The sequence below is a fragment of the Peromyscus eremicus genome, chromosome 7 (genome assembly GCF_949786415.1).
Source record: "Peromyscus eremicus chromosome 7, PerEre_H2_v1, whole genome shotgun sequence".
Lineage (NCBI taxonomy): Eukaryota > Metazoa > Chordata > Mammalia > Rodentia > Cricetidae > Peromyscus > Peromyscus eremicus.
Genome location: NC_081422.1, coordinates 72,446,321 through 72,473,372, shown reverse-complemented (window position 1 = coordinate 72,473,372; position 27,052 = coordinate 72,446,321). Strand labels below are relative to the sequence as shown.

General features: G+C 44.8%; 1 protein-coding gene across 1 annotated transcript in view; it reads right to left on the bottom strand.

Moving 5' to 3' along the window:
• Cilk1 (ciliogenesis associated kinase 1) overlaps positions 1 to 27,032 on the bottom strand; it is a 42,401-nt gene extending 15,369 nt beyond the window's left edge. The window contains exons 1-6 of the mRNA XM_059268265.1: positions 26,926 to 27,032; positions 22,312 to 22,366; positions 15,955 to 16,076; positions 15,007 to 15,086; positions 3,615 to 3,747; positions 1,914 to 2,085 (exon numbers count right to left, since the gene is read on the bottom strand). Coding sequence (XP_059124248.1) covers positions 1,914 to 2,085; positions 3,615 to 3,747; positions 15,007 to 15,086; positions 15,955 to 16,076; positions 22,312 to 22,366; positions 26,926 to 27,026 — 663 coding nt within the window. The 5' untranslated portion in view covers positions 27,027 to 27,032. The remainder of the gene's footprint in view (positions 1 to 1,913; positions 2,086 to 3,614; positions 3,748 to 15,006; positions 15,087 to 15,954; positions 16,077 to 22,311; positions 22,367 to 26,925) is intronic.
• Between the last annotated feature and the right edge of the window lie 20 nt (positions 27,033 to 27,052).

The following is a 27,052-nucleotide window of genomic DNA, read 5'->3' as shown; positions in this document are numbered from 1 at the left end:
ATCTTGGGCGAACTGGGGTCTGATGCGCATAGCATTTTCCCTGCTGTGCATCTGACACATGGGTTTTGGAAACTGCTTGTATGGTATTTTTGAGGGGGAAGACAAAATAAAAATGAAGTAAAGCAAAATACCAATAGATCTGTGACACTCCATGTGTTAACTATATCGCTGATGATTGTAAATATTTATGCCGAGAGGACTAGCCGAGACACAGAGGTCCTCTCCACTCCCCACCTTTTCATGCATCACATCTGTGGAGGCCTGGAGGCTGGAGTGAATGGTGGGAAATCTGAACAGCCAGGCTGGAGGCTTCTCCAGTTCTAACACTACTGTTTTGTAAGGCATACCCTGAGAGAATTTTGACCTCTCCCTGGAGCCAACTGGTACTGTGTATACCATCCACTCAGACAGTTCCTGTGTGAATGCTGAGTGTTGTTGAGTATCCAGAAATAATTCAATATACATTCTTCTCTTAAAAATGTCCTTAAAAAAAAAAAGTCCTTGTCCTTAAAAGACAAAAATAGGGTATAATTTTAAAGTTGAATAAAAAAAAATGACAAAGGCCACCAGAGGGGTATATAATAGACACAAAGAGGAAGGGGGCCAGCAGGGGATTTTGAAAACCTTATCATTAACAGGGTGGTAGTAAACAATTAAAAAAACAAAATGAACTTCATCTAGCATGTTTAAGGCCCTACGTTTGATATCCAGTGCCACACACAGACACACAGACACAAATACACAAACTAAAAAGGAGGGGGGACAGGGAAGGAAAACGAAGATTGAATTCACAACAGCAATAGTACTGGGAGCTGGGAAAAGTAGACACAAGACAAGTCTATTATAAGAACACAGATACGGCGGAGACTGGAGAAGCCATGGGGAAGAGTGTCATTGAGTCCGAAGGAGGAAGAAGGGACCTTGATGGTCACTAAAGAGACATTTACTCAGGCAACATACAGAAATGGGGCTATTCCAGGGTTCAGAGCCAGGCTGTGCCCTGGAACGAAGCAATGAACTGAGGGGCTGGGGGATGATGAATACTTCCAAGCAAAGACCAGATTACAACCAGAGCTGTTTTTAAGGAAGGAGAATCTAGTCACAGACTGAAAGACAAGCTGGAGGGAAAAGCCTGGAGGACGGAGGTGGGGGGTTGGGTGATGTTGGGGTAGAGTAGGGGTGGGGGGCACAGAGGGGAAGCAAGCAGAGAGATCCATAGTTCCAGCTCCAACTCTGCTGTGAGTCTGCAGACAGACAGCCTCAGCTGAGCATGGTGGTTACACACCTTCAGTCCCAGGAGTAAAGGAGGCAGAGGCAGGTAGATCTTTGTGAATTCCAGGCTAGCCTGGGCTACACGGTGAGACCCCCCGTCTCAAAAACCCAAACCCAAACCCAAACCAAACAAAAAAACTGAAGAGCTATATGACACTCAGCCTCAAGACTGGCCCTCTAGGGACTATGATGAAACCACATATAGATACAGGCCATGAAGAAAGGAAGCATGCTAAATGGTAAGCCCTGGTGCTTCAGGTGAGTTCAGTCAAAGGTGATGGTGTGAGAAGAAAGGCCCCAAACAGCTGTTAAGATCTGAACAGTTATAAAGGAGCGAAGTGGGGATATAGATCGTCTTAGGAAGGCTTAGGAGACATAACTGTGCCCATATGAATGGAGAAATTCTGTAAAGGGTGAGATGATATCGAGAGACAGGTAGAGAGATCTAGGACAAACACTCTAGCTGTAAGCAGAATGAAGGGGAGAAGCTGGCCTTGCTAGAGAACCTGGGCAGAGGAGAACAGTCAAGGTCAAGAGAGACTCTAGAACAGTCTGGTGGGTTGGTGGTGCACAGGACTGGGGAGGGGGCAGAGCAGGGAGCTGCTGGCTTTGGCTCATGAGCCTTTGGTCTATGTCATTACCTTCTTCGGTGTTCCCAACACTTGGCAAATTTTGAAAATCGTGTCAATTTCGCTGGCCCCAGGGAAAAGAGGCCGGAGGGTGTACACCTCTGCCATGATGCAGCCAACTGCCCAGACATCAATGGGGGAGCTGTAGTTGGTAGACCTCAGGAGTACTTCTGGAGCCCTGTACCTGAAAAGACAAGGTTAACAGCTAGTTGTCGCTTCTACTGGTCAGAAGGTACATTCAATAACAAGTAACTCTTAGTTAAGGGATATATTTTTCCCTAAATGCAATGTGGTACATGGGCTTACAAGGACTTGACGACTGTCATGGCCAATAATAATCAAATAATAGTTTTAGGGTTGGGAGAGAGGTCAGTGAGAAAGTGAACTTATGTGCAAGTATGAGGATCTGAGTTCAAATCCCCAGCACCCAAGTACAAACTCAGGCATGGCTCACTGTGCCTGTAACTCCAGCATTCAGGAGCAGAGACAGAGGATTCCATGAGCTTACTGGCTACTCAGCCTAGCCAAAAAGGTGAGCTTTTCAGCTCAGTGAGAGACCCTGTCTCAAGGGAATAAGGCTGACAGTGATCGAGGAAAAGAGTGTCTTCCTCTGGCCTCCCCATGGGTGTGAGCACCCACACACTCATGTGCATGTACCATATACACACATATATCATACATATACTCCATGCATACATGAAAGAAAGAGAGTCTCTTCATCTTCCTCCTCCTTTTCTCCCAAGGTCCTTAAAGAATTCTCTGGGTGTGGGGGGGTATGTGCACACAAGGCTAGAGCTGCTGGATCCCTGTGGAGCTGGCGTTATAAAAGGTTGATTATAAGCCACATGATGAGGGTGAGGAACTGAACTTGGGTCTTCATCAAGAACAGGACAAAACTCTTAGTGCTTAGCCATCTCTCCTGCACACAGGAATCTCCTCTAGCATCTTCAGAAACACAAGGAATTGGGTAGGAAAAAAGAGAGAGCAGGGAAGAAGGATGTGGAGGAACTATCCTCAGAAAAGTTTTCGTACAAAAATTATTTATACAAGAGCTGGAGAATTGGCTCAGCCATTAAGAGCACATGCTGCTTTTGCAAAGGAACCAGGTTCAATTCCCAGCACCTACATGACAGCTCACAACCATCTGTAACTCTAGTTTTAGAGCATCCACCCTCCACAGGCACCAGGCATGCACATGGTACACACACACACACACACACACACACACACACACACACACACACACAACCACACAACACGGGGCACACACACATATATATATGCAAGCAAAACACTCACACACATAAAATAATAAGTCTAAAAACTTTAAAAATTATTTAGACTTTGGACAGCATGATGAGTTTCCTTTTAAAATTGTTTAACACAAGCTTATATCTTCATTCAGTAACAAAATATCTGCAGTGTTTGAACTATTTTTTCCTTTTAGTGATTAATTAACACTTATGATTAATACTGTCCTCAGTATAAAGTTTTATTGTTTCTGTTGTTTTGATTTTTTTTTGAGACAGGGTCTCACTATGTAGCCCTGGCTAGCCTGGAACTCACTCTGTAGACCAGGCTGGCAATGAACTCACAAAGAACCACCTGTTTCCTGAGTGCTGGGAATAAGAAGTGTGTATCACCAGTTAGCCTTATAAATTATATCTTTTGAAAGAAGTAGAATTAAATAATTTTGAGAGAAATAGCATTTACCATCTAGTAGACACATAGTCTGTGTACGGAGGTCTTGATCGGATTTCTCGGGCCAATCCAAAGTCTGCAATTTTCACAAGCTCTGGTCCCATGCAGAGGAGGTTCTCGGGCTTTAAGTCGCGGTGGAAGAAGCCTGCGGAGACAGCGAAGGAATCCACATGCATCCACATGCATCCACATGCACGCTCCTTCCTGCACTGCCCTCTGCAGCGCTGAGACTCTTTTGACAACGTCTGTAACGAACGACCAGCCCCTCAGACTTCTCGCGGGGCTTCGGTCATTTCCTTACACAAAACCAATCCCAAGTTGATCTTTGTACATCTTACTTACAAAGAAGTCTTTTTAAATACTAAAACTTGTGGGCTGAGATAACTGCAAACCAAACTATCTCAGGGAGAAATTCATTCCTATCAAGTCAGCAGAAATAAGTTGAGAGTAAAACTATTTCAAAAGACAGTAATTTTTATTGACATTAAATGTATACGGCGACAACAACATATATATACATGTATATGTTTTTTTTAATTTTTTTTTTAAATAAGAGACAAAGGATTAGCTGGGTGAGGTGGCACATACTTTTAATCCCAGCACTTGAGAGGCAGAGGCAAGGGGGTCTGTAAGCTCAAGGCTAGCCTGGTCTACAGAGAGAGTTCCAGGACAGCCAAGACTGTTACATAGAGAAACCCTCGTCTTGAAAAATCACACACACACACACACACACACACACACACACACACACGCGAGAGAGAGAGAGAGAGAGAGAGAGAGAGAGAGAGAGAGAGACAGAGACAGAGACAGAGACAGAGACAGACAGAGACAGAGAGAGACAGAGAGACAGAGAGAGAGATGGGTCTGGTTTATTCAGACCTGTGATTCTGATGTGTGTTGTGACACTGTCTAAGAGTATTTACTAATTTGCCCAATGTGTAGCTTACATCATGAGGAGAAAAAATAGCTCACTGAATGAGAAGACTCAGCTACAGTGATGCTCTGGAGATGCACCATGGAGATACTCACTGTGAGCGTCTACCAGGCACACACAAACATCCAGTGACTAGCAATAGACATGGCTCTGCAAACCCAAACCACCTCCTCCCTGAGGTTCCACCCACAGACACCACTCTAGGTGCTTCTATATCACTGGGACACTCGGACAGGAAGGGTAACTTAGTTGAATACAATGACTGTGATATTGGTTGCGTTATCTCTAATGTCATATCCTGAACCATCCTTGAAAGCCATGTCCTTAATAGGATCCTGACGGGATGCCATTTTCACGCCTGCATCAGCTTGTCCAAAACTACCTCTCCTTCTCCAACTTTTAATAATATCACCAAGTACCTGGTAGTTCTGTTGAATCTGTTCTTTTGATAATAATGGGACCGTCTTGCACTTCCTTCAGAATACCTCCTGGCCTTTTTCCCTTTTACTCTGCCTTCCAGCTGCTCTTCCTGCCTGTGACTGCACTATCCCTTTTACATAGTCTTCTTCCTCCAGCTTCTTTGGACTCTACACATTCTAATAATTTAAACACTGACCCCCTAAGACACACACACACACACACACACACACACCTTCCATAGCCTTTTTAAATAGTTTAACAAATACGATTTTTTTATTCTACCTAAAGAGATAAATGTATTTTCCAGCTGGGGAGAGATCTCTGTGGTAAAGGATTTGACAAACATGCACAATGCCCTAGGTTCAGTCACCCATACTGCAAAATGTATTTCCCAATACCGATCACCAGTTACATAGAGTACGTTTCACTCAGGTGAAATTCTTCATTCCCTTTAAGTTTACTGTATTTATCTGCTGTGGAACAAACAATCTGTCACTTGGATTGGTTTAATAAAAGGCTGACTGGCTGGGAGCCAGGCAGGAATTATAGCTGGGACAACCAAACTAGGAGGATGATGAGAGAAGAAGGGCAAGGTCAGGGGAGATGTCAGCCAGTCACTGAGGAGGCAGAACATGTAGAAAATGAGGTAACAAGCCATAAGACATGTGGCAAAGCATAGACAAGAAATATGGGTTAATTTAAATGTAAGAGTTAGCTAGTAACAAGCCCGTGTTATAGGTCAAGCATTTATAATTAATATTCAGCCTCAGATTCAGTTATTTGGGAGCAGGATGTCAGGGTAGGAAAACCCCGCCAAGATTTATCCCCACGATAATGTACACTTGTTCCATTTTATCTGTATCAATCCCAATCTTAACCATTCTCCAAAGTTTATTGAGTTGCCCTTTGTCTAAGAAACCATCTCACAGCCAGTGGTCATGACACACACCTTTAATCCCAGCACTCAGGAGGCAGACCTATGAATTCAAGGCCAGCCTGGTCTACAGAGTGAGTTCCAGGACATCCAAGACATCCAGGGCTACACAGAGAAACCCTGTCTCAAAAACCAAAAACAAACAAACAAACTAACAAACAAACAACATTTCACATTCTTCCAGCCTGTCAAGAATTATTCAGAGGCCATGCCAACTAACGGGTTGGGCTCTGTGGATTCAGAACCACCCAAATGTCATGGTTCTTGGCCTTTGCCTTCACAGGTAGAACAGGCCTTTACCCTGATTGTGTGTAGAGTTCTATCATTTACAGATATAGTCACCATTTTCACTAGGTAGAGGAAAGCCCTTTAACGGTAAAGGCCTTTTACATTTCTGTATGCCTTGCATGCCAGAAAAAGCATGGTGGTCTCACAACATATGATTATTGACTGAACTGAGGGAACTACATGGGCCTGTTGGAACTTTACAGCGACGAATCTACATGGACCAAATATGCAGGATCAGGAGAGTGATCAGAGCCGTGGGGAGGATGGAAGAGATTCCTAAATGACAGCAACTGAGAACTGAGCAACAAGTGCAATGTCTCAGACGCAGGGTGGGGACAATGAGGACTCACTGTTGGATGTCCATATCACACAGGGCATTCCTGTAGCACCAAAGCAATTAGCCAAGGCTATTTTTCAAGCTTGCCTCTGCTCTAGCAGGAAGTGACTGTGATGTTAAAATGTGTTATACTCGATGTATGATGGAAAGGAGCAATGGTTTAATAAAAGGACATTGCTCTGTGTTTATCATCTTGGAGACAACTGGGCTTAGCATCAGGTCAAGTTCCAAATGCATAACAATGGATCTGCAGACCAAGTGGCCGGCTTAGCTGAGCACAACTAGAAGCCAGAACCCCATGCCTACATGACGATGAAGGCACAGAAACAATCAGAGGCATTCAAGGGGGACACGGGCAGGAGTAAGAAGTACTTCCTGCACAACCCAGGGCCACCCGCTGTGCACATCCCCAGGAACTGAGATCAGAGTCAGGTCTGGGTTAGACAAGAGACAAGCACACAAGCTGTCTATTTTACGGCATGCAAGAAAAAGCACGGTGGTCTCACGACATATGATTATTGACTGAACGGCGTATGTGTGTTTGCAGGTGTAAGTTCATGCGTGGGTATGTGCACACTGTGAAAATGCATTGAGCTTCGCTTAAATTTCAGAGCTTCATCTTTATGCTGCTGCTGTCCTGACAGGGGTCCAATAGCCTTCCATAGACCAATTTCAAGAATCCTAACCAGATTTGTAGTAAACCAAATATAAATAATTATAAGAACCAAACTTGAGGGTCTCAGGTTAAGAAACTCCGAGTGATTCAGTATTAGTCAAGAATGGCCTTTCCCATAAAGAAAAAACAATCTGACTGACATAGACAAATCCAGATGGTTTATTATCAGCCCAGTAAAATAGATTATCTACCCACCAGATGAGTGACGTCTGTTCTAAGTCTTGGTATAACTGAGTCACTGTGTTTGGGACCTTTATTCTTGCCAACACCTGCCAGTTCTCAGAAGGCCTGACTGTATGTACCCATCTTGGAGACGAATTAAGAATTATGCAGTTATTAGAATTATCTTTTGTCTACATACCTAGGATAGTTTCCAGGATCCTTGAAAACCATGAGACGATGGTTTCTCTACCTAAAAACTCAAATGCTCTAAAACCTCTCCAGTGAAAGAAGAAAAGGCAAGTATCATTTTTCTTACTGAACAGATGGGAAAACTCAGTCATGGGCGGGGGGTGGGGGCAAAAAATTGCTCACAATCCCACCAAAAAATGTGTCACAACCCAAGAGTGCCTAGCACTACCCTCTCCCTCTCGGCTCACACACCTAAACCTTGATTTGTGATTCTGACCTTCTCAATTCCATATCAACACTGATTCTCCTAGTAAACGTTCCCTTCCTCCTCTAATTGGGGTAATTATTATTTATACACTTATGTGGCATTTCTCTTCTAGTGACTCATCTGTCCCCAAACCTCCTCCACCCACAGTGACTCCCTCTGGTACCATCTATCTATAATACCTACATCGGCTCTCACCTTCTCCAGGTCAGTTCATCCTATCACACTGCCACTCATACAAGCATCACTTGTGCACTCCAGACCTTTTCTGTGTCCCACTGTGATCCATGCTCTGCTAAGCACCAACACTCTCCTCCCAACAGACAGGCTTTATCTGTTCCCTCATGGCTTACGCATCTTAATTCTAGTTCCACAGAGAATGTGAACATTAACCAAAAGCAGAATGAAGATTCAGATTTCTTACTTACCCCTCCAAGTGGGTTCTTTTTCGATACTTCATCTGTTTTAGTGAAACATTATTATTTCCATTCAAAGAGACAATACAGATTAGGATGTGAATGTGCAGACGCCCACAGTCATTTAACCCTCTGGTGCCCGAATTTCCTCATTTGTGAAATAGAGACTAGCATACCTCACAGGCTTATTTTACAGGATGAACACATTGTATCCAGAAAGCTTTTAGAGGGCAGTGCCGACACACACGAGCATCTTGCAAGAGCCTGTTGTTATGAGGACGGCTACAAGAAAGTTCTCTCTGGTAACCTCCCCAAAGCTGTCAATGTGGGCTTGCGTACATGATGTCTTTTTTTTACAGATAAGAATTAAGGCTTGTGAGGCTAGTGCCATCTGTGAGGAGGTAGCACTAGAGCTCTGCTCCAATTCCTGCCTGGGTCTGTGCTCTACTGATGTGTGCAGCGTGGCCCCTTCTTCCTTCTGCCTCCCAACATGACAATGGGAATCCTAGTCGTGCGTGCCCCTGAGACATCATGTGACAGCGGAGTGCTGCCACAGGAAGAACTTCCTGTTCAAAACAGCTTCCAGAACACAGAAAAAGACCCTTCATTTAAGTTCAGGATACTGCCTGCCTGCTCAGTAACAGAAGGACTTTCCTTTTTATTATGCAAGAGGATTTTCATGAATAGCTTCAAGGAAGAAAGGAAAACCAAGGAAGCCTCAAGGAAGGCTTTCTCCTGTTTATATTCTATTATTGATGATGCTGATTAAATAAGAGGAAATGATTAAAGAGTATTTAAATATGAATTTATGTAGCACATCTTTCTGCTGAAAAAGCAATTTTAGATAATTCTCACCTTCTTTCCCTTCCTCCCTCCCCAAGTTCCTTCCTTCCTTGAATCTAAACCTACAGTGTTTATATCAAGAAAAAAAAAAAAAGTAGGCCACAGGAGCAGTAGCACACAGACAGGAGAAAGGCCATGTCTGTCAAGGTCACACACTTTCGACATTGGTGAGGCTCAGAGGCACGGCATCACCTCTGAGGCAAAACCCTGCCCTCCCAACTACCAAATGCATTTCCATTACCTGATGGGGAAGGGTGCTCTGGACAGCTACAAGGGTGGGTGAGGAAGAAACGTACAATTTGTATTATATTCCTGACAGGGACACGTGCTTTGGCATTGTTCAGACAGTATGGCCATGTGTTTACGCCCCAGGGGGGAAAACTCAGTGCCATGAAATATGGCCATAGCAACTACATCTGCACTGTTCTTCCCTCTCAGAGGAGTATACTCTCCAGGGGCGGACTGCACCTTCACACTGTGAGAATGAGCTATGGGGAAGGGCTGGAACTCACTAGACAGCTCTAGGAAGTTTGTCAAATGGTTTCTCTATCCCAACAGGAAAGGGGGTAATAGCAAGGTACGTGTGCACTTAACCGAAGCCATCAACACGTAAACCCTCTAAGTTAAAAACAAAATCATATGGATTTATTAGGGGTGTGTGTGTGTGTGTGTGTGTGTGTGTGTGTGTGTAAGTGTTACCAGGGCACATGTGTAGAGCTCAGAGGGCAACTTGAAGGAATTGGGTTCACTTGTTCCATTGAGAATGAACTCAGTTTGTCAGGCTTGGTGGTAAGTGCTCTTACTCACTGAGCCATCTCTCTTTCTGTCCCCATACCCTGTTTTATTAAAAATAAAACAAAAACAAAAACAACAAAATTCCAAAAAATTAAAGGAGACAGGACTTGAGAATTTCGTGTCTACCCCGCTTACAGTCATTACCTACCATCTTCTTCCGCTAAGAGTCCCAACAGACTAGCCAACTGACCCCCTGTCATTGCTGCAGTGGGGTCTCTGCAGAGCTTTCAGCCTCTCACAGCCTCAGTGTCCCTCCTTTGAAAGACATAGTTACTGTGCGTTCTTTCTACCTGTGAAGTTGACAAGGAAATGGCAGAGGTAGTGGATGAGGTTAGCTCCAACCAGAACTGGGCACAGAGTTGTTGGGAGACATGTCAACCACCGCCTCTGGTGATGGCCAGGGTGGTGAGTGTGAGAGAACAGGCCTGACTTCCTCCACAGCTGCATCTTCCTTTGCATTGTTTGCACTCACACACTCTCACTGTTTGCACATACTCTCTCACTGTTTGCACACACACTCTCACTGTTTGCACACACTCTCACTGTTTGCACACACATACTCTCACTGTTTACACACACTCGCTCACTGTTTGCACACACTCTCACTGTTTGCACACACACTCTCACTGTTTGCACACACACTCTCACTGTTTGCACACACACACTCTCACTGTTTGCACACACACTCTCACTGTTTGCACACACACTCTCACTGTTTGCACACACTCTCACTGTTTGCACACACACTCTCACTGTTTGCACACACACTCTCACTGTTTACACACACTCGCTCACTGTTTGCACACACACACTCTCACTGTTTGCACACACTCGCTTACTGTTTGCACACACACTCTCAATGTCTAAGGAGTGAAAGTATTGGCAGTGCAGTGTTCCAAGGGGATTTTATGGCGTGCTAAACTGTTAGCTAAAGATATTTGTGTGTATACACGTGCCAATGCCTATGCATCTGTTCACGTGTGAAGGAGAGGAGGGACTGTACAGACGATAGGTATGTGGGCATGTGTACATACAGAGATAGGTACGTGTGTAGGAACATGTTAGAAGCTCATCGGCAGCCTGTGTCTATGAGTCCATAAATACTTCATTAAGTAGGTCTCAGAAGAAAGGCTGTGAGTTCTTCCTAGACATATCTGAATCTCATTTAAAGGAGTAAAAAGGAAGTCTCTAACTCAGGTTCCAGGGTTAAGGAAACAGCCCAAATGACCGAAACTCTGACTGCTCCCTATGTGAAAAATAAGCTGGCACAAAACCCCTTTGGTTCCCCACTTTTCTCCTTTGAGCTCTTACATGTCCTCTATTTGTCCCTAAGATGCTGTGTCTGATTATTACACACCACTCGCCATGAATTCTTGTGACTAAAGGCTAAAAAGCCAGTCCTCCGAAGTCAGTGGGATCAGCGATCACCTGTACTTAGTGTTTCACCATGCTGGATTCAGAAGTCAGCTCAGGGCTGTATTGCACGCCTTTAATCCCAGCACTCGGGAGACAGAGGCAGGTGGGTCTCTGTGAGTTCGAGGCCAGCCTGGTCTACCAAGCAAGTTCCAGGACAGCCAGGACTGTTACATAGAGAAACCTTGTCTCGGAAAACAAACAAACCAACAAACAAGTCAGCTCAGCCGTGTGTATTACTCATGGATTATGAAGCTTGTGCTGGAGGATGACAAGGGTTTGTAGAGATAGCCAAGGTCTGTGTGTTTCATCCTTTCTGTAACGTTGAAGAGCTACTTAGAGGTAAAGAGCAAGCTGGTGCTGACCCTGGATATAATGTGCCACCTTGTGCAACACAAGATTTTTCTACCCACTGACAATTTATACCAAATCCAGTAATTGTTGAAAGGTTTCAACCCAGTCTCTTACTGAGTAATAAATCCATGTGTTAGTGCAATGTTTACAGTGGCAACATCCACAGACTGAGAGTGTAAGGGCTTCTGCCTGTACAAAATCAGCCAAGGTCCACATGCTAAGACCACCTCAGATGACCTTCTCAGAGTGCTTCTGTCTTCACCCACAGATGTCTACGTGTTGGCTACGTATTCATGGGAAAGTTATCAATCTAGCCTCATCTGGTCTCCAGTGGTTAGAACCAGCAACGTTCCAGAGAGATGCTGGAGATGACTGCCTCATAGTCATTGCTGTTTAACTTTTCACAAGCCCAGTTAGGAGGGAAAACACAAATGGAGAGTTTCCTGAAGGGCATATAGCTACGCTTCCCTTTGGACATTCTAAATCTCTCTGTGGACTACCCACCATCCCTGAAGAGAGTCACTGGGGCCGGGCAGAACTGCTTTCTCTGATCAGGTGACATGACTGGCCTACAGTGAAGGATATCGAGCAAAACGGGCCTATGCAGCCTGCCACTGTGTTTACTATAAAATCATGCGACACACTGTCCCCTCCAAGGGTCCCACGAGCAAGTGTCGTCCTGGCCAGGGTATCAAGAATGACTCTGGGCCCAGTAAGATGGCTCAGCAGGCGAGAATGCCTGCTTCCAAGCCTGACAACACAGGTTCAAGACCCACATAAAGGTGGAAGGAAGAGGATTCACTGCAAGACTCCTGCAAGTTGTCCTCTGCACCCATGCTGTGACACATGGGAATGCGTGCGCATGCACACGCGCACACACACACACACACACACACACACACACACACACACGCATTAGATAAATAAATAAATGTAAAATGAAGGTTTTAATTTAAAAAATAATAGTTTTGCTTTTGACTAGTTAATTTTTAAATCAAGGAAACTACACACATTCTAACTGATCATGTTTCACACTTTGCTTTGTTTGTTTGTTTTTTGTTTTTGTTTTTGTTTTTTTGAGACAGGGTTTCTCTGTGTAACAGCCCTGGCTGTCCTGGAACTCACTTTTAGATCAGACTGACCACGAACTCACAGAGATCCGCCTGTCTCTGCCTCCCAACTGTTGGGATTACAGGCGTGCACCATCACCGCCCAGTTCACACTTTGCTTTGTATAACAAGCTCAGAAACAAATCTGTTGTCTGCTTCTTCTACTGAAACAACATTTGCTGGCATGCTGGACATATCCTCCAAACATTACAGGCTATTACGAACGCTATTGGTTACTCCCACAACCAGAGTATAAGACCCTATTGCTGAAGACACCATTTACTCATGCCATCAAACGTGGAGAAATCAAGCTGGTGCCCAACTAGAAGCTTCAACCCTACAAACTCTGCAACCTACAAAGGTGATCCCTTCAAAATACACTCGTACAACAGTGGCATAAAGGTAATGGGAGTAACCAACCACTGATGAAAAATTAGATTTGAGGCTCATTCCATGAGAAGGAACCCACACTTGATATCAACAACGAGGCCAAGAAACTAAGACTAGACAGGTCATGAGCCCAGGTGAGAACCTACTACTATAGCAATAAAACAACTTGTAATGACACACTGCCATATATCTACAGATCAGTGCATGGCTCACCCCTCATCAGAAATGCCTCCACTTGAAGCAGATGGCAATTAGCACAGAGACCCACAACTGGACACTGTGCAGACAATGAGAGACCTTGGAGGACTCAGCCTTACATGGGGTATTGTTATCAAACCCTTCTTCTCAACGCTCATGGATCTATACAGAAGAGGAGGCAGAAAGACTGTAAGAACTAGAGGCTGTGGATGACTCTAAGGAAACAGCATCCTTCAGACACAACAGGGCTGATGCACACCCTGTCAACTCAGAGTGTGACAGCACACACAGGACCTGTACAGATTTATGCCAGACAAAAGCTGAGCACAAAGAAGGGGAAGTGGACACCAAGTCCCACCCCTACCCAAGGAGCCACATGACACTTGCTGAGAAAGAGAAAATCCATTTTGTCCAATGGAATGATACTAGATACATCAACGCCAACTCCAGCTTAATGCTCAGGTGTAGGTGAATAACACAAAACAGATTCCACATTTTTCTGTGTGCTTTTTTTGGGTTGTGATTTAGTAATTTTTGACTTTTGTTTTTGTTTTCCTTTTTTAAGAAGGAGAAAGAACATGAAATTGGGTATGTAGGGAGGCGAGGAGGATGTAGGAGGACTTAGGGGAGAGGAAAGAATATGATCAAAATATATTATATGAAAATATTTTAAAATAACAAGTAAGGAAAAAAAAAAGACTTGGGCATAATGTGACTGATCACCTTACATTCCTGCTACCATTTCCACCAGTGCGGACTATATCTTTTCTTTTTTTAAACAAGATCTTACTATGTAGCCTTGGCTGGCCTCGAACTTGCTATGTAGACCAGGTTGGACTCAAACTCATAGAGCTCTGCCTGCCTCTGCCTCACAAGTGCTGAGGTTGAAGAACTGTGTAACCACACTTGGTTATCTCCCCTCCTAAACTGTGATTCCTCTTAAAAAAGAAAGAAAGAGAGAAAGAAGGAAAAGAAAGAAAGAAAGAAAGGAGGGAAGAAAGAATGAGTGGCTTTGACTCCTGGTTGTACCCCTGCCTTGTTTTGACTTTGTCTGTTCTTCAGTTTGCTAAGTTTTTTGTTTTTCTGTTTTGTTTTTTTGTTTTTCCGAGACAGGGTTTCTCTCTGTAGCCCTGGCTGTCCTGGAGCTCGCTCTGTAGACCAGGCTGGCCTCAAACTCACAGAGATCCACCTGGCTCTGCCTCCCGAGTGCTGGGATTAAAGGCGTGCGCCACCACCGCCCAGCCATTTGATAAGTTCTAATTTATTTTGTTTTCCTGCGTTGTATAAGTTTTAGGCCACTTTAATCCCCTTAGAAACAAACTGGAATACAAACAATGTAGAAAATGACCAGCACAGTGCAGAGATGCTAGTGTGGACACTAGCTACCTCAGAATTCTGATCTGAGGTTTCTAGATACATCAGAAAATGGTGGGAAATAATTCCTAGATCTACCTATAACTAACAAGCTTAACGCTAAAACTGAAGAACACACACACACACACACACACACACACACACACACACACACACACAGAGGAAAATGCAGTAAACAAAGTCCCGAGAGAACATATTCTGAAAGCCACTGTCAGCCTGTCGGCTCTACAGCTGTTAACACTTCCTGTGTCATCCACTCGATGACATTTCACTGCTATTCAGAAGTACAATATTGCAAATCACCTACCGTGTTTATGAATGAATGCCAGTCCTTGCAATATCTGATACATTATATTCCTTATAGCAGACTCTGGAAACAACTTATTTCTGTATGGGCCGGAAGAAAACAAAGTTAAAGAGCCAAGTTTCTGTAGTAAAGGAGTCTCTGTTATTATCTTGTGTTAGTCTGATTATGTACTATTAAATTAAGAAATTTTACCAGATCCTTTGACGATAAATAGAGAAAAATAATCACTTGTTGACATAGTGAGGCTAAGTAATAAACACCAAGTACATTGAGCTCTATTACAAAGAAAAGAGTAAACGTTTTATAATAAAATAAGTAAGAAACCTGTAACACTGTATCCAAAAATAAGCTAGGCACGCGGCCACACCTGTAATCTCAGGACTCAGAAGGTTCACATAGAAGGATCCTGAGTTCCAGGCCAGTCTCAACTACGCAGCAAGTTTGAGGCCAGCCTAGAAATGAGACCTTTCTCAAAACAACAACAACAACAACACAAAATGAAAGAAAGCAAGCAAGCTGCATCCCCGGAGTTGTCCCGGGGCTCCCCAGCACAGGAATGTGCTTGGGTCCTTCACCTAGCTGGCAGATTTCATCATTACAATCCAGAGGCACATAAGACTGTTAAAGGACTACAGAAAGAACCAGAAAACTGAAATAAACAAAACAGAAAGTACATCTACTCTGCAATATTAATTTGTAAGACTTACTACTGTGAGGCTGGAAAGATGGCTCAGAGGTTAAGAACAAGGCTCCTAGAGGACCCTTGGGAGTTCAGTTCCCACACCCACACTGGAGTGGCTCACTGTAACTCCAGCACTAGTGGGGAGCTGGCACCTCTGGAATTGTGGGCACTCATACACATATGCACCCCTACAGGTATAATTTAAAATAATAAAAATAAATCTCAAAGACACTTTGTTCAAAAATAAGGTTATGACCAAACCATACCTTTCTTTAATGAGCTGGTAAAGGTTTTCCTTCATGTACTCAAAGATAAAATAGAGATGATCGTTTTCCCTGATGACTTCTTTCAACTTTACTATATTGGCATGATTGAGCTTCTTCAAAGACTGAAACAAGGTGAGAAAGAAAACCAAACGAAATTAGAAAAACAAATGTGTCTCAAAGGGAAAACAGCCCTAAGCACACTTAGAAAGGGATTTCTGATTTCAGAACTGAGAACATGCCATGAATCACATTCTATTGGCAACTTAGTGTTTCAGTGTTTCTCTGAAGTCAACATGACTTGATCTAGAAACATGCCTCTGGTGGATTGACTAGAAGGTAAGCATCTGATCACTAGCTGGTACTCCTGACTGTACCGAGCCTGGAGCAACAGGTCAGGACTATTTTTGTGGCAATAGGCCCAGGCTGTTTTAGACTCCCTCCCTCCAGATCATGGAATTCAGGTTGTACAAGTGGCCAGAGGGGAACCAATAAAGAGAGCCATGGCTTTAAATCTTCTGGCGCTGGAGAATGCAGCTGGTTAAGGTTGAGGTCACCAGATGCAGCCTGCAGACACGGTCAACAGGAAATTGCTGAAAGGACTGAGGCTGATGGCCTGATTCTCTAGACTTTGATCAGACTTGTGTGCCTGCGACAACATGCTCCTTCTTACAGTATGAGTTTTAATTACCGGGAGGAATGAAGACATATTGTTGATGAAATACTGAGTGGAAGGTCAAGAGTAACAGAGGTGAGCAAGTCAGGCAGTAGCCGCGGAACATGGACATGGTTCAGAAGATGATACACGAGTTTTAATTACTCATCATACACGTGTAGTTTTCTAAGTTCATTTGAGTGTAGCCCTGTACATCTGACTTTCCATATACACCATCTGCCAATGGTGAACAAAAATGCTGTCCTGTTAGTGACCAGCAATCAGTATCTGGAGACACCCAATCATTGGGAGTGCTCCTGGGATGATCAGAATTTGAACCTTGAAAAGTCTTTTCCCCCACAGAGCAATGAGGTCGATAATGACAAATTACAGAAGCTCCTCTGTCTTTGAATTTCATTAAAAAAAGAACACCCTTTCTATAAAACAAACAAAATGTGCAGAAGGAAGTGTTAAAGTCAACATCCAAATCTGGAAGGGTCCAAATGATCAGAACTTGGATTGATGTAGCTTGGAAGAGAGAGGAAATACGGCCAGTGGATAAGGAGCAAGTGAGACTTTTCTGGACCCTTCATCTCAGAGGACAAATTCTTGCCAAGTCATTTTGCTGGCATGGATCCTCAGCAGTTTGAGCTAGAATCTTCTAGGATGGCCCAGCCTGGTTGATTATCCCTTTTACTTGGGTTGGAATCTGGGTTTTCCACGAGTAACAACACAGGCTGTTGTTCACTGGCTGCTCCTGATGGCGGCCATCTTTCCTGCCTGTTTGCTTAAAGCATGTCACAGGCATCTCTCGATAAGTAGCTTCATGGCAAATTCACTCAGGGGAAAAAAAATGAAGTCTGCTTTAGAGCTTTTCTAGAAGGCAATTCTAGAAGGGGTGCAGTGGTTCAGCTGTGAGGCTGTGGTCTGTCTGAAACATGAATTACAGGCTCGTGTCTAAGAGCAGCTTGAAGCTCCAGTTTTAATGAGGTTACCGAGCAAGTTAAATTTTCTATCCGTCTAATCTGTAAAGGGTTCATTCTGCTTGGAGAATTTCACCGAATTCATTTACAAAGAACTATATCCGGAAAGAAGCATCTTATGTGGTTATGGGAAAGTCTGTGAAGAAGTAGACACAGGCCACTTGTGTCAGAGCAGAAAGCATCAGGAGCGACTCAAAAATGAGCCAACAGTTCCCACAGGGATGCACTCCACAGATGAATCGATAGTACCAATTCTGCCGCCCTCAGGGACTGGTCAACACTTTCCTCCCTGTTACAACTACAATGTACTATATCCTAAGGATAAACCTAGTGTAAGGGCAGTATCTGCTTCTCAGAGGCCAGAAGCCTAGCTGGGAGCATAGGGTATGAATTTAAAATGCATGTTAACATGTGGCTAGGCTTGGTGGCGTGCATTGCATGCCTTTGATTGTAGCAGATTGGTTGGCAGAGGCAGTGGATCTCTATAAGACCAAGGCCACTCTGGGCTATACAGTGAGACCCTGTCTCAAAAACAAATAATGAATGTAACAAATAAAGAAGACATATTAAAGGTCAAAGGTGAGGTAGAAACAAGAAGCATGAGATAGTTAGTCCTCACTGTCCACTTGATGGGACTTAGAATCACTTAGGAGATGCACCTCAAGGCACGACTTTGAGGGAGTTTCCAGAAAGGTTTAACTTGGGAAGGAAGACCCACTCTGAGTGTGGGCAGCACCAGGACTTGGGGTCCTGGGTAGAATAAGAAGGGAAAAGAGGAAGGCAGGCTTGATGACGTATACCTATAATGCCAGTACTTGGGAGCTGAAGGCAAAAGAATCAGGAGTTCAAGGCCAGCCCTGACCACATAGTGGATTTGAGGCCAACCTGAGTACAATTTTACATCAGCAACAGAAAAAAGAAGGGCGAAAACAAGCTAAGAGCCACATTCATCCCTCCTCCTCCTGACTACAGACTCCATACGGAACAATTGTGTCACTCTTGCTGTCACGACTTCCTGTCATGCCTTCCTCACCAGTATAGTTTCTATCTCCTCAGCTTGTGAACCAAAATAAGTCCTTTGTCCCTGAAGTTGAATTTTTCTGAGTATCAACAAAGGCAGGCAGGGTGTGCATTTCCAGGAGAGAAAATGTACAGTCAGTTGTACAGAAAAGTAAGGTTTACCATCAAAACCAAGGGCACCCCTCAAAGCTTCATGTCATCACAAGAATTCCGTGGGTCATGCTTTGCTGTGATGCTTTGGGATCCCAGAGCTTTTTTTCTCTAAGAGGTTAACATACTACTGTGACTCAGGTGAAATCCATCCACTATCTGTTCTTCGAGGGTCCATGAACTAGGAGCACATTTTACAGATGAGTATTCCCAATCACTTTTATGACAGAGAATACTACTCTTACTTTTTTTTTAACTTTATTTTATATGTATGTGCTGTGGATTATGCTCATTGCTAATAAAAAACTGAGTGGCCGATAGCAGGGCAAGAAGAGATTGGGCGAGACAGCCTGAAGCAAAAAGAATGATGGGAGAAGTGAGGGCGGAGTCAGGAGAGTTGAGGGGGAGATGCCAGCCAGCCATCGAGCAAGCAGGGCACATAGAAAAAGAGGTAACAAGTCATGAGCCATGTGGCAAGCATAACTAGAAATGTAGATTAATTTAAATGTAAGAGTTAGCTAGTAACAAGCCTGAGCTATCGGCCGAGCATTTATAACCAATATAAGCCTCATTGTGTTTACTTGAGAGTGGCTGTGGGACAGGAAAACTTCTGTCTACACGTATGTGTGTTGGCCTGATTGTATGTATGTATGTATGTATGATATAGGTATGTATACCACATGCTTACAAGTGCTCTAGGAAGCCAGCAGAGGGTGTTAGATCCCTGAGAATTGATGCAGTTGTGAGCCATCCGTGTGCTGGGGAGGGAACTAAACAGGGCCCTCTACAAGTGCAGCAAGTGTTCTTAACTTCTGAGCCATCTCTTTAGCCCCAAACACCTTGAACCTTAATTAAGCTTAATGTTATGGCCTCCCAGCAAATGAATGCCATTTTTCTCATTGGAAGACTTGTAATAAAATTATATTTAATTATTATTTTTATATGCTATACTTTTTTTCTTTTGTTTTTGTTTTTGTGTGTTTTGTGTGTGTGTGTGTGTGTGTGTGTGTGTGTGTGTGTGTGTGTTTGGGACAGAGTCTCTCTAGCTGTCCTTGAATGTGCTATGTAGACCAGGCTGTCCTCAAACTCACAGAGATCTACCTGCCTCTGCCTTCTGAGTACTGGGATTAAAAGTGTGTACCGCCGGGCGGTGGTGGTGCACGCCTTTAATCCCAGCACTCAGGAGGCAGAGGCAGGTGGATCTCTGTGAGTTCAAGGCCAGCTTGGTCTCCAAAGCGAGTTCCAGGAAAGGCGCAAAGCTACACAGAGAAACTCTGTCTCGAAAAACCAAAAAAAAAAAAAAAAAAAAAAAAAAAAAAGTGTGTACCACCATGCCCAGCTGCTGCTCCTCCTCCTCTTCCTCCTCCTCCTCTCCTCCTCCTCCTCCTCCTTCTCCTCCTCTTCTTCTTCTTCTTCCTCTTCCTCTTCTCCTTCTCCTCCTTCCTCTTCTTTCTTTTTCTTTTTTTAAAAGTCTCACTATGTAGGTTTGGCTGGCCTGGAGCTCACTACAAAGACCAGGCTGGCCTTGAACTCAGAGAGCCACCTGTCTTAGCTTCCTAAGTTCTGGGATTAAAGTCATGCACCATCATACCTGACGGGATATTTTTCACTCGTTACATCTATACACAAACAATATCTTCAACAATATCTTCTGGCTCATGGAGTCTAAAAGAGTTATGACCTTGTCCTTTATGAAAAAAGTTTGCACATCCCTGCTCTGGACTTGAAGCCCTATTCCACGTACTAAAAGGGCTGGTTTCATATCCCACTGGGCTTTTCAAACAGGGATGAGTGCGAGGCCTGACAATGGATGAAGCACCACTCCAGTGCATAAGGAAAAGAATGACAGGCTGTAAACCCTCGTGGTCAGTCTACCTGGAGAGATGTTAAAAGCAGAATGGAGAGGGAAGAGGAAAAAGAGAAAGAAAGGGGAACAAAAGCAAAGGAAAGGAGCTTGGGCGGACCTCTGCTCTAGAACATCTGCCCAGGAAAGGGGCCGGGGAGGACCTCTGCTCTAGAACATCTGCCCAGGAAAGGGGCCGGGGCGGACCTCTGCTCTAGAACACCTGCCCAGGAAAGGGGCCGGGGCGGACCTCTGCTCTAGAGCACCTGCCCAGGAAAGGGGCCAGGGCGGACCTCTGCTTTAGAGCACCTGCCCAGGAAAGGGGCTTGGGCGGACCTCTGCTCTAGAACACCTGCCCAGGAAAGGGGCCGGGGCAGACCTCTGCTCTAGAACACCTGCCTAGGAAAGGGGCCAGGGCGGATCTCCGCTCTAGAGCACCTGCCCAGGAAAGAGGCCGGGGCGGACCTCTGCTCTAGAGCACCTGCCCAGGAAAGGGGCCGGGGCGGACCTCTGCTCTAGAGCACCTGCCCAGGAAAGGGGCTGGGGCGGACCTCTGCTCTAGAGCACCTGCCCAGGAAAGAGGCCGGGGCAGACCTCTGCTCTAGAACACCTGCCCGGGAAAGGGGCCGGGGCAGACCTCCGCTCTAGAACACCTGCCCGGGAAAGGGGCCAGGGCAGATCTCCGCTCTAGAGCACCTGCCCGGGAAAGAGGCCGGGGCGGACCTCCGCTCTAGAACACCTGCCCAGGAAAGGGGCTTGGGCGGACCTCTGCTCTAGAACACCTGCCCAGGAAAGGGGCTAGGGCGGATCTCTGCTCTAGAACACCTGCCCAGGAAAGGGGCTTGGGCGGACCTCCACTCTAGAGCACCTGCCCAGGAAAGGGGCCGGGGCGGACCTCCGCTCTAGAGCACCTGCCCAGGAAAGGGGCCGGGGCGGACCTCCGCTCTAGAGCACCTGCCCAGGAAAGGGGCCGGGGCGGACCTCTGCTCTAGAACACCTGCCCAGGAAAGGGGCCGGGGCGGACCTCTGCTCGAGAGCACCTGCTGAGGTGCATGAGGTCCTGAGTTTGTTCACCAGCACTGTTGAGAAAGAAAGAAAACAACAACAACAACAAACCAGGCCTGGTGCAGCCTGTAAATCACAGCAACTGGGAAGCTGCAGAGCCAAAGACGATTTCTAGTTCAAGGCCAACCTGGGCGACATTGGCAGACTTTGTCTGAAGAAAAAAAAGAAAGAAAGAAAAGAAAAAAGAAAAGAAACAAAGAAAACCAGTGAAGACAGGCTATATGCAATGCTGACAAAGCTCTGTGTGAGTCAAAGAATTCCATTGCACACAACAGAGTATTAGTGCAAGAAAACACAAGAGGCACTGCTATCGTATCTAGGAAACAAGCCACAGGTAGAGCTTCCTGTGCATCAGTGGATAGAAATGACGCCTATGGAGGCAATAGTCCACCAAATCAACACTTACTGAAATATACGGGTTGAAGAAATCCATTAACGACAAAAGCATTCTAGTAATAACACATTCATTAAGTAACGTAGTAATTTTCCACTTTCAGATACCAGCTGTATAATATCCTCTCTTTATTTTCACAGCATTCATGAAAAAACACAGATGGAATGACTACAGCAGGTATATATGTAGCCATAAATACAGCTATTCTAATCAGCCAAATAGAAGTATTCCCTGATAAATTGACAAATACCTTAACCTCCCGAAGGTTCATGCATTCTTCCCAGGAGTAAAACTTTCTTTTCATTCTGAAAGGGAATAGAAAGAAACAACATGCTTATTCCAAGTGATAAGCTGAACACCATTTCTTAGAAATGTTTTTATTCAGGGTTGGAGAGGCGGCTGAGTGTTGAGAGCATTGCATGCTCTTGCAGAGAACCCTCGTTCATTCCCAGCACCCACATCAGGCAGCTCAAATTGCCTGCAACCCAGCTCCAGGGGACCCAATGTCATTTTCTGGCCCCTGTGGGCATGCATACATACACATGCAGCAGGCACACATGAATGCACACACATACAAATAAAAATAAATATACATTTTTTTCATTCTGAACCTAACCAATGTTGGTTCCAATTTGTATAAAATATTGTACTATCTAAGAAGCCTTTATATGAAAACATGTCAAGCCTAAGCCATTACACTTCCTGCAGCAGTGGGAACCTAGTGCACTGCTTGTTTTTTGTCAACTTGACACAAATCCAGACGTATCTGGGAAGAAGAAATCTCAGTTGAGAAAACATCCCATTAGACAGGCCTGCAGGCAAGTCCGTGGGGCTTGATGAGTGACTGAGGCTAGTGGGTCCAGCTCACTGTAGGTGGAGCTATCCCTGAGCAGCTGCTTTTGGACTGTATAAAAAAGTAGGCTGAGCAGAGCAAGCCACAAGGAGCAAGACAGTAAGCAGCACCCCTCCATGGCCTCTGCATCAGCTCCTGACTTTCCCTCAGTGATGGAGTGTGACCTGAGAGTTGTAAGAAGAAATAAACCCTTTCCACACCAAGTTGGTCATGGTGTTCATCACAGCAACAGAAACCCTAACCAGGCCTCCTGGTGTCGTACAAAGAGCCAGGTCTGCTGTCTGACGCTAACAAACTAACTTGGCCTGAAGGAAACTCCCTCAAGTTTATTCTGTCTAGGCCAGTGCTGGCCAACAGAACTTCTGTTGTTGGTGGAAATCTTTGGGGAGGTCCAGTATGGTAGCCACAGATATGTTGCTACAGGATAAGACAGACAGCACTAGTTAGGCTCAGGGGGTTATGAAAAGAAAGGGAAAAGGAGGAGGGAGAGTCGGGGATGGATATGACCAAGATACATTGTGCCTATGTATGAAATTTTCAAAGAATTAATTTTAAATTACATTTTAAAAAAAGTATGTGGCTATGCTAAGCACTCAAAACATGGCTAGTGTACCACAGGAACTGGGTGTTTTTTTTTTTTTTTTTTTTTTTTTTTTTGGTTTTTTTGAGACAGGGTTTCTCTGTGTGGCTTTGCGCCTTTCCTGGAACTCGCTTTGTAGACCAGGCTGGCCTCGAACTCACAGAGATCCGCCTGGCTCTGCCTCCCGAGTCCTGGGATTAAAGGCGTGCGCCACCACCGCCCAGGAACTGGGTTTTAATGCACATACAGATACCAGATATGGTATTATTGTAGAATACTATTTTAAGGTGTGTTACTTTTGTTTATTTTGCATTTGTTTAATTCTGTGAAGCTGTGTTACTTTGCCTGTCTAAAACACCTGATGCCTAATAAAGAACTGAATGGCCAATAGCAAGGCAGGAGAAAGGATAGGCGAGGCTGGCAGGCAGAGAGAATAAATAGGAGGAAAAATCTGGGAGAAGAAGAAGTAGTAGCCAGAGAAGGAGGAGGACTCCAGGGGCCAGCCATCCAGGGCCAAGCCATGGAGTAAGAGTAAGATTTATAGAAGTAAGAAAAGGGAAAAGCCCAGAGGCAACGGGTAGATGGGATAATTTAAGTTAAAGAAAGCTGACAAGAAACAAGCCAAGCTAAGGCTGGGCATTTACAAGTAAGAATAAGCCTCTATGTATGATTTATTTGGGAGCTGGGTGGCAGGCCCCCCAAAAGAGAAAAGACCAAAGACCAAACAACAACATGGTATCTTACTATTTGTGGTAGTTGAAGGAAATGTCTATGACCAATGGTCTAGTGTACTGGAATAGTTGGTCTCAAGTTGGTGGCTGTTTAGGAATGCTTAGGAAGTGTGGCCTTGTTAGAGGAAGTATGTCACTTGCCCCATTTCAGGTGAGTACATTCGGTTTTCTGTTTGTGGTTCCAGATGAAAGCTTTCAGCTGCTGGTCTACTCCCCCACAACCTGCTCCCTCAGCTCCACCCCCATGGAAGTAAGAAAACAGTACAGTGTAGCTAGGCACATGCAGTAGGGCCAATCATAAGAAGATCTGGGCAGGAGTAAGTTCAAGACACTGAGAGGCTGGAGACTGGAGCGAAGAGGCAAGAGGGCAGTGATAAGAGATAAAGCTGGAGAGAACAGGCCCAAGGTGCAGCAACTTGGAGGTCACAGAAGTTGATGACTGTTGCTAAGAGGATGGCACCTAGAGAAAGCTATGTCACCCTGGACTCTCCTAGGCTTCTGTTCAGGAAGTTTGTTTAGAAGGTGGTTCCAGAAAGCCAGGGCAAAGAGCAGCAAAACTGGGGGAAAGATGAAAGATCAGGTATAAGATATGTGACTGTGCTGATACCAAGACTAGGCCCAGCTCTGCTGTGAGCACTGAAGTTACCAGAGATAAAGGGCTTGTCTTAGTTATGGTTACTATTATTATGATGAAACACCACGATCAAGAGCAAGTTGGGGAGGAAAGGGTTTATTTGACTAAAGCTTCCACATCTATAGTCATTTACAGGGTGGAAACCTGAGGCAGGAGCTGATGCTGAGGCCATGGAAGGGTGATGCTTACTGGCTTTCTCCCTCTGGTTGTTCAGTTTGCTTTTTTTTTTTTTTTTTTTTTAGAACCCAGGACCACCAGCCCAGGGAGGGCACCATCCACCATGGCCTGAGCCTCCCCCATCAAGCATGTATATGGCTGTCTACAACCTGATCTTATGGAAACATTTTCTTTGTTGAGGCTTCCTCCTCTCAGATGACTTTAGTTTGTGTCAAGTTGACAGAAAACCATCCAGCACAGGGCTGCAAAGAGGCAGGGGAACACAAAGAATGTTTAACACTAGTGGTTTTAATGAACTGTCTTTTCAGTTTGGTATGAGCTGTGAAATGACTGGAAGCCAAGAGCCCTCCCTATAGAGGACCTGGTGGTCAGATGGTAAATAGTAATAGTCTGGAAGTGAGGTTCTGGTAGGCATGGAGGAGGTAGACCAGATAGATATTTAGTACAATTGACAGGACTAGATGACTGAGGGGGAGGCATAAGTGGGAATAAAGTCAAGAGAGCTCAGGTTTTGAGGTGGCTGGAGAGAGGGAAAACAGAGTCAGAAGGAACTCTGCACATTCATAACCCAGTTCTTGGGAGGCAAGGCAGAGAAGTGTGAATCCAAAGCCAGACTAGACTGCACAGCAAGACTGTCTAACAGAAACAAAACAAAACAAAGATAAGAAGGATAAACACGTCTGGAATAAAAATGGAATAGTACTCTGCATGTAAGTTCGGTTTGGGGAATGATTTTTAAATGGTTACAGGACCGAGTGCAGATGGTAAGAAGGCAGATGGGCATAGGTAGCCCAGCAGGCAGACTCTAACACGATCCCCGAAGACCCCTATCTTCCTCTATTTATAACCGTGTATACCCTTTCTCCTTCAATAACCTGCTTCTAGCCAGTAAGGGCACATCATTCTGTGAGGAAGTCACTTCTGTGATTGATTCGTAAGAGTAAAAAGATGTGACTACCATGTAAGAACACTCTTTCTTTACAAAAAATTTGTTTAGTGTATATATGTACAACAGGGTACTATGTGTACCGTGTGTGCAGGTGGCCACAGAAGCCAGAAGAGGGTGTCAGGTCCCTTGGAACTGGAGTTACAGTTGTTGTAACTGTTGTTACAGGTTGTTGAACTGTGGAGTTCAGCTGGGGCTGAGCTCCAATCCTCTATAAGAATAGGAAGCACTCTTAACCGCTGAGCCGCCTCTCAGCCCCTTACTGCTTTCCTGTCGCCTAGATCTCAATGAAGCCAGTCACCTTACTGTGAGCTACTCTTAGGAGCAGTCCACACGGCAAAGGACTGAGGGGCAGCCTCTGGCTGACAACCAGCAGAGAACCTAGGCCCTCAGTTCAACAACGTCCAAGGGTCTAAATGCAATCAAGCTCACATGAGTGAGCTTGGCAGTAGATCCTTCCCCTGCCCAGCTGTCAATGATATCACAGTTTTGACCAACACTTTGATTGCAGCCTCAGAGGAGACTTTGGACCGGATAACTCAGCCAAGTTGTGCTGACCAACAGAAACTGCGATACAATGTGTGTGTACGTTGTTCTAATCTACAAGTTTGGAGTAAACTGCTATATAGTAACAGGTAACTAATGCAGTTGGTCTGAACTCTGTCTGCAAACACTAAATATGGGGGAGTGACACAAGACAGCAGGTACCAGATCAACACGTGTCCTCTCCTGGAAAATGAAGTTTATTAACTTCACTACCACCTCATCATAAGCGGTACCGTTTCTTTATAACATTAGACTCATCGCCTAATGTTCTTCTTTATGCCTCCCATCCACTCCCTGTTAGACATGTTTCAAAGACAGAGAATGGACAGAACAGAGTTAAAAGCACCTTGATAGGTAGAGCTGGCCGTGAGTTCACAAGAGTGAAGTATACACTTACTTTTTAATGGCGATCAGTTCTCCAGACTCAATGCTTCTTCCCAGCAGGACAGAACCGTAGGTCCCATCCCCAAGCTGCTTGATAGTTGTGTATCTATTCATGGTGTGCCTGCTCTGTTGGGACACTC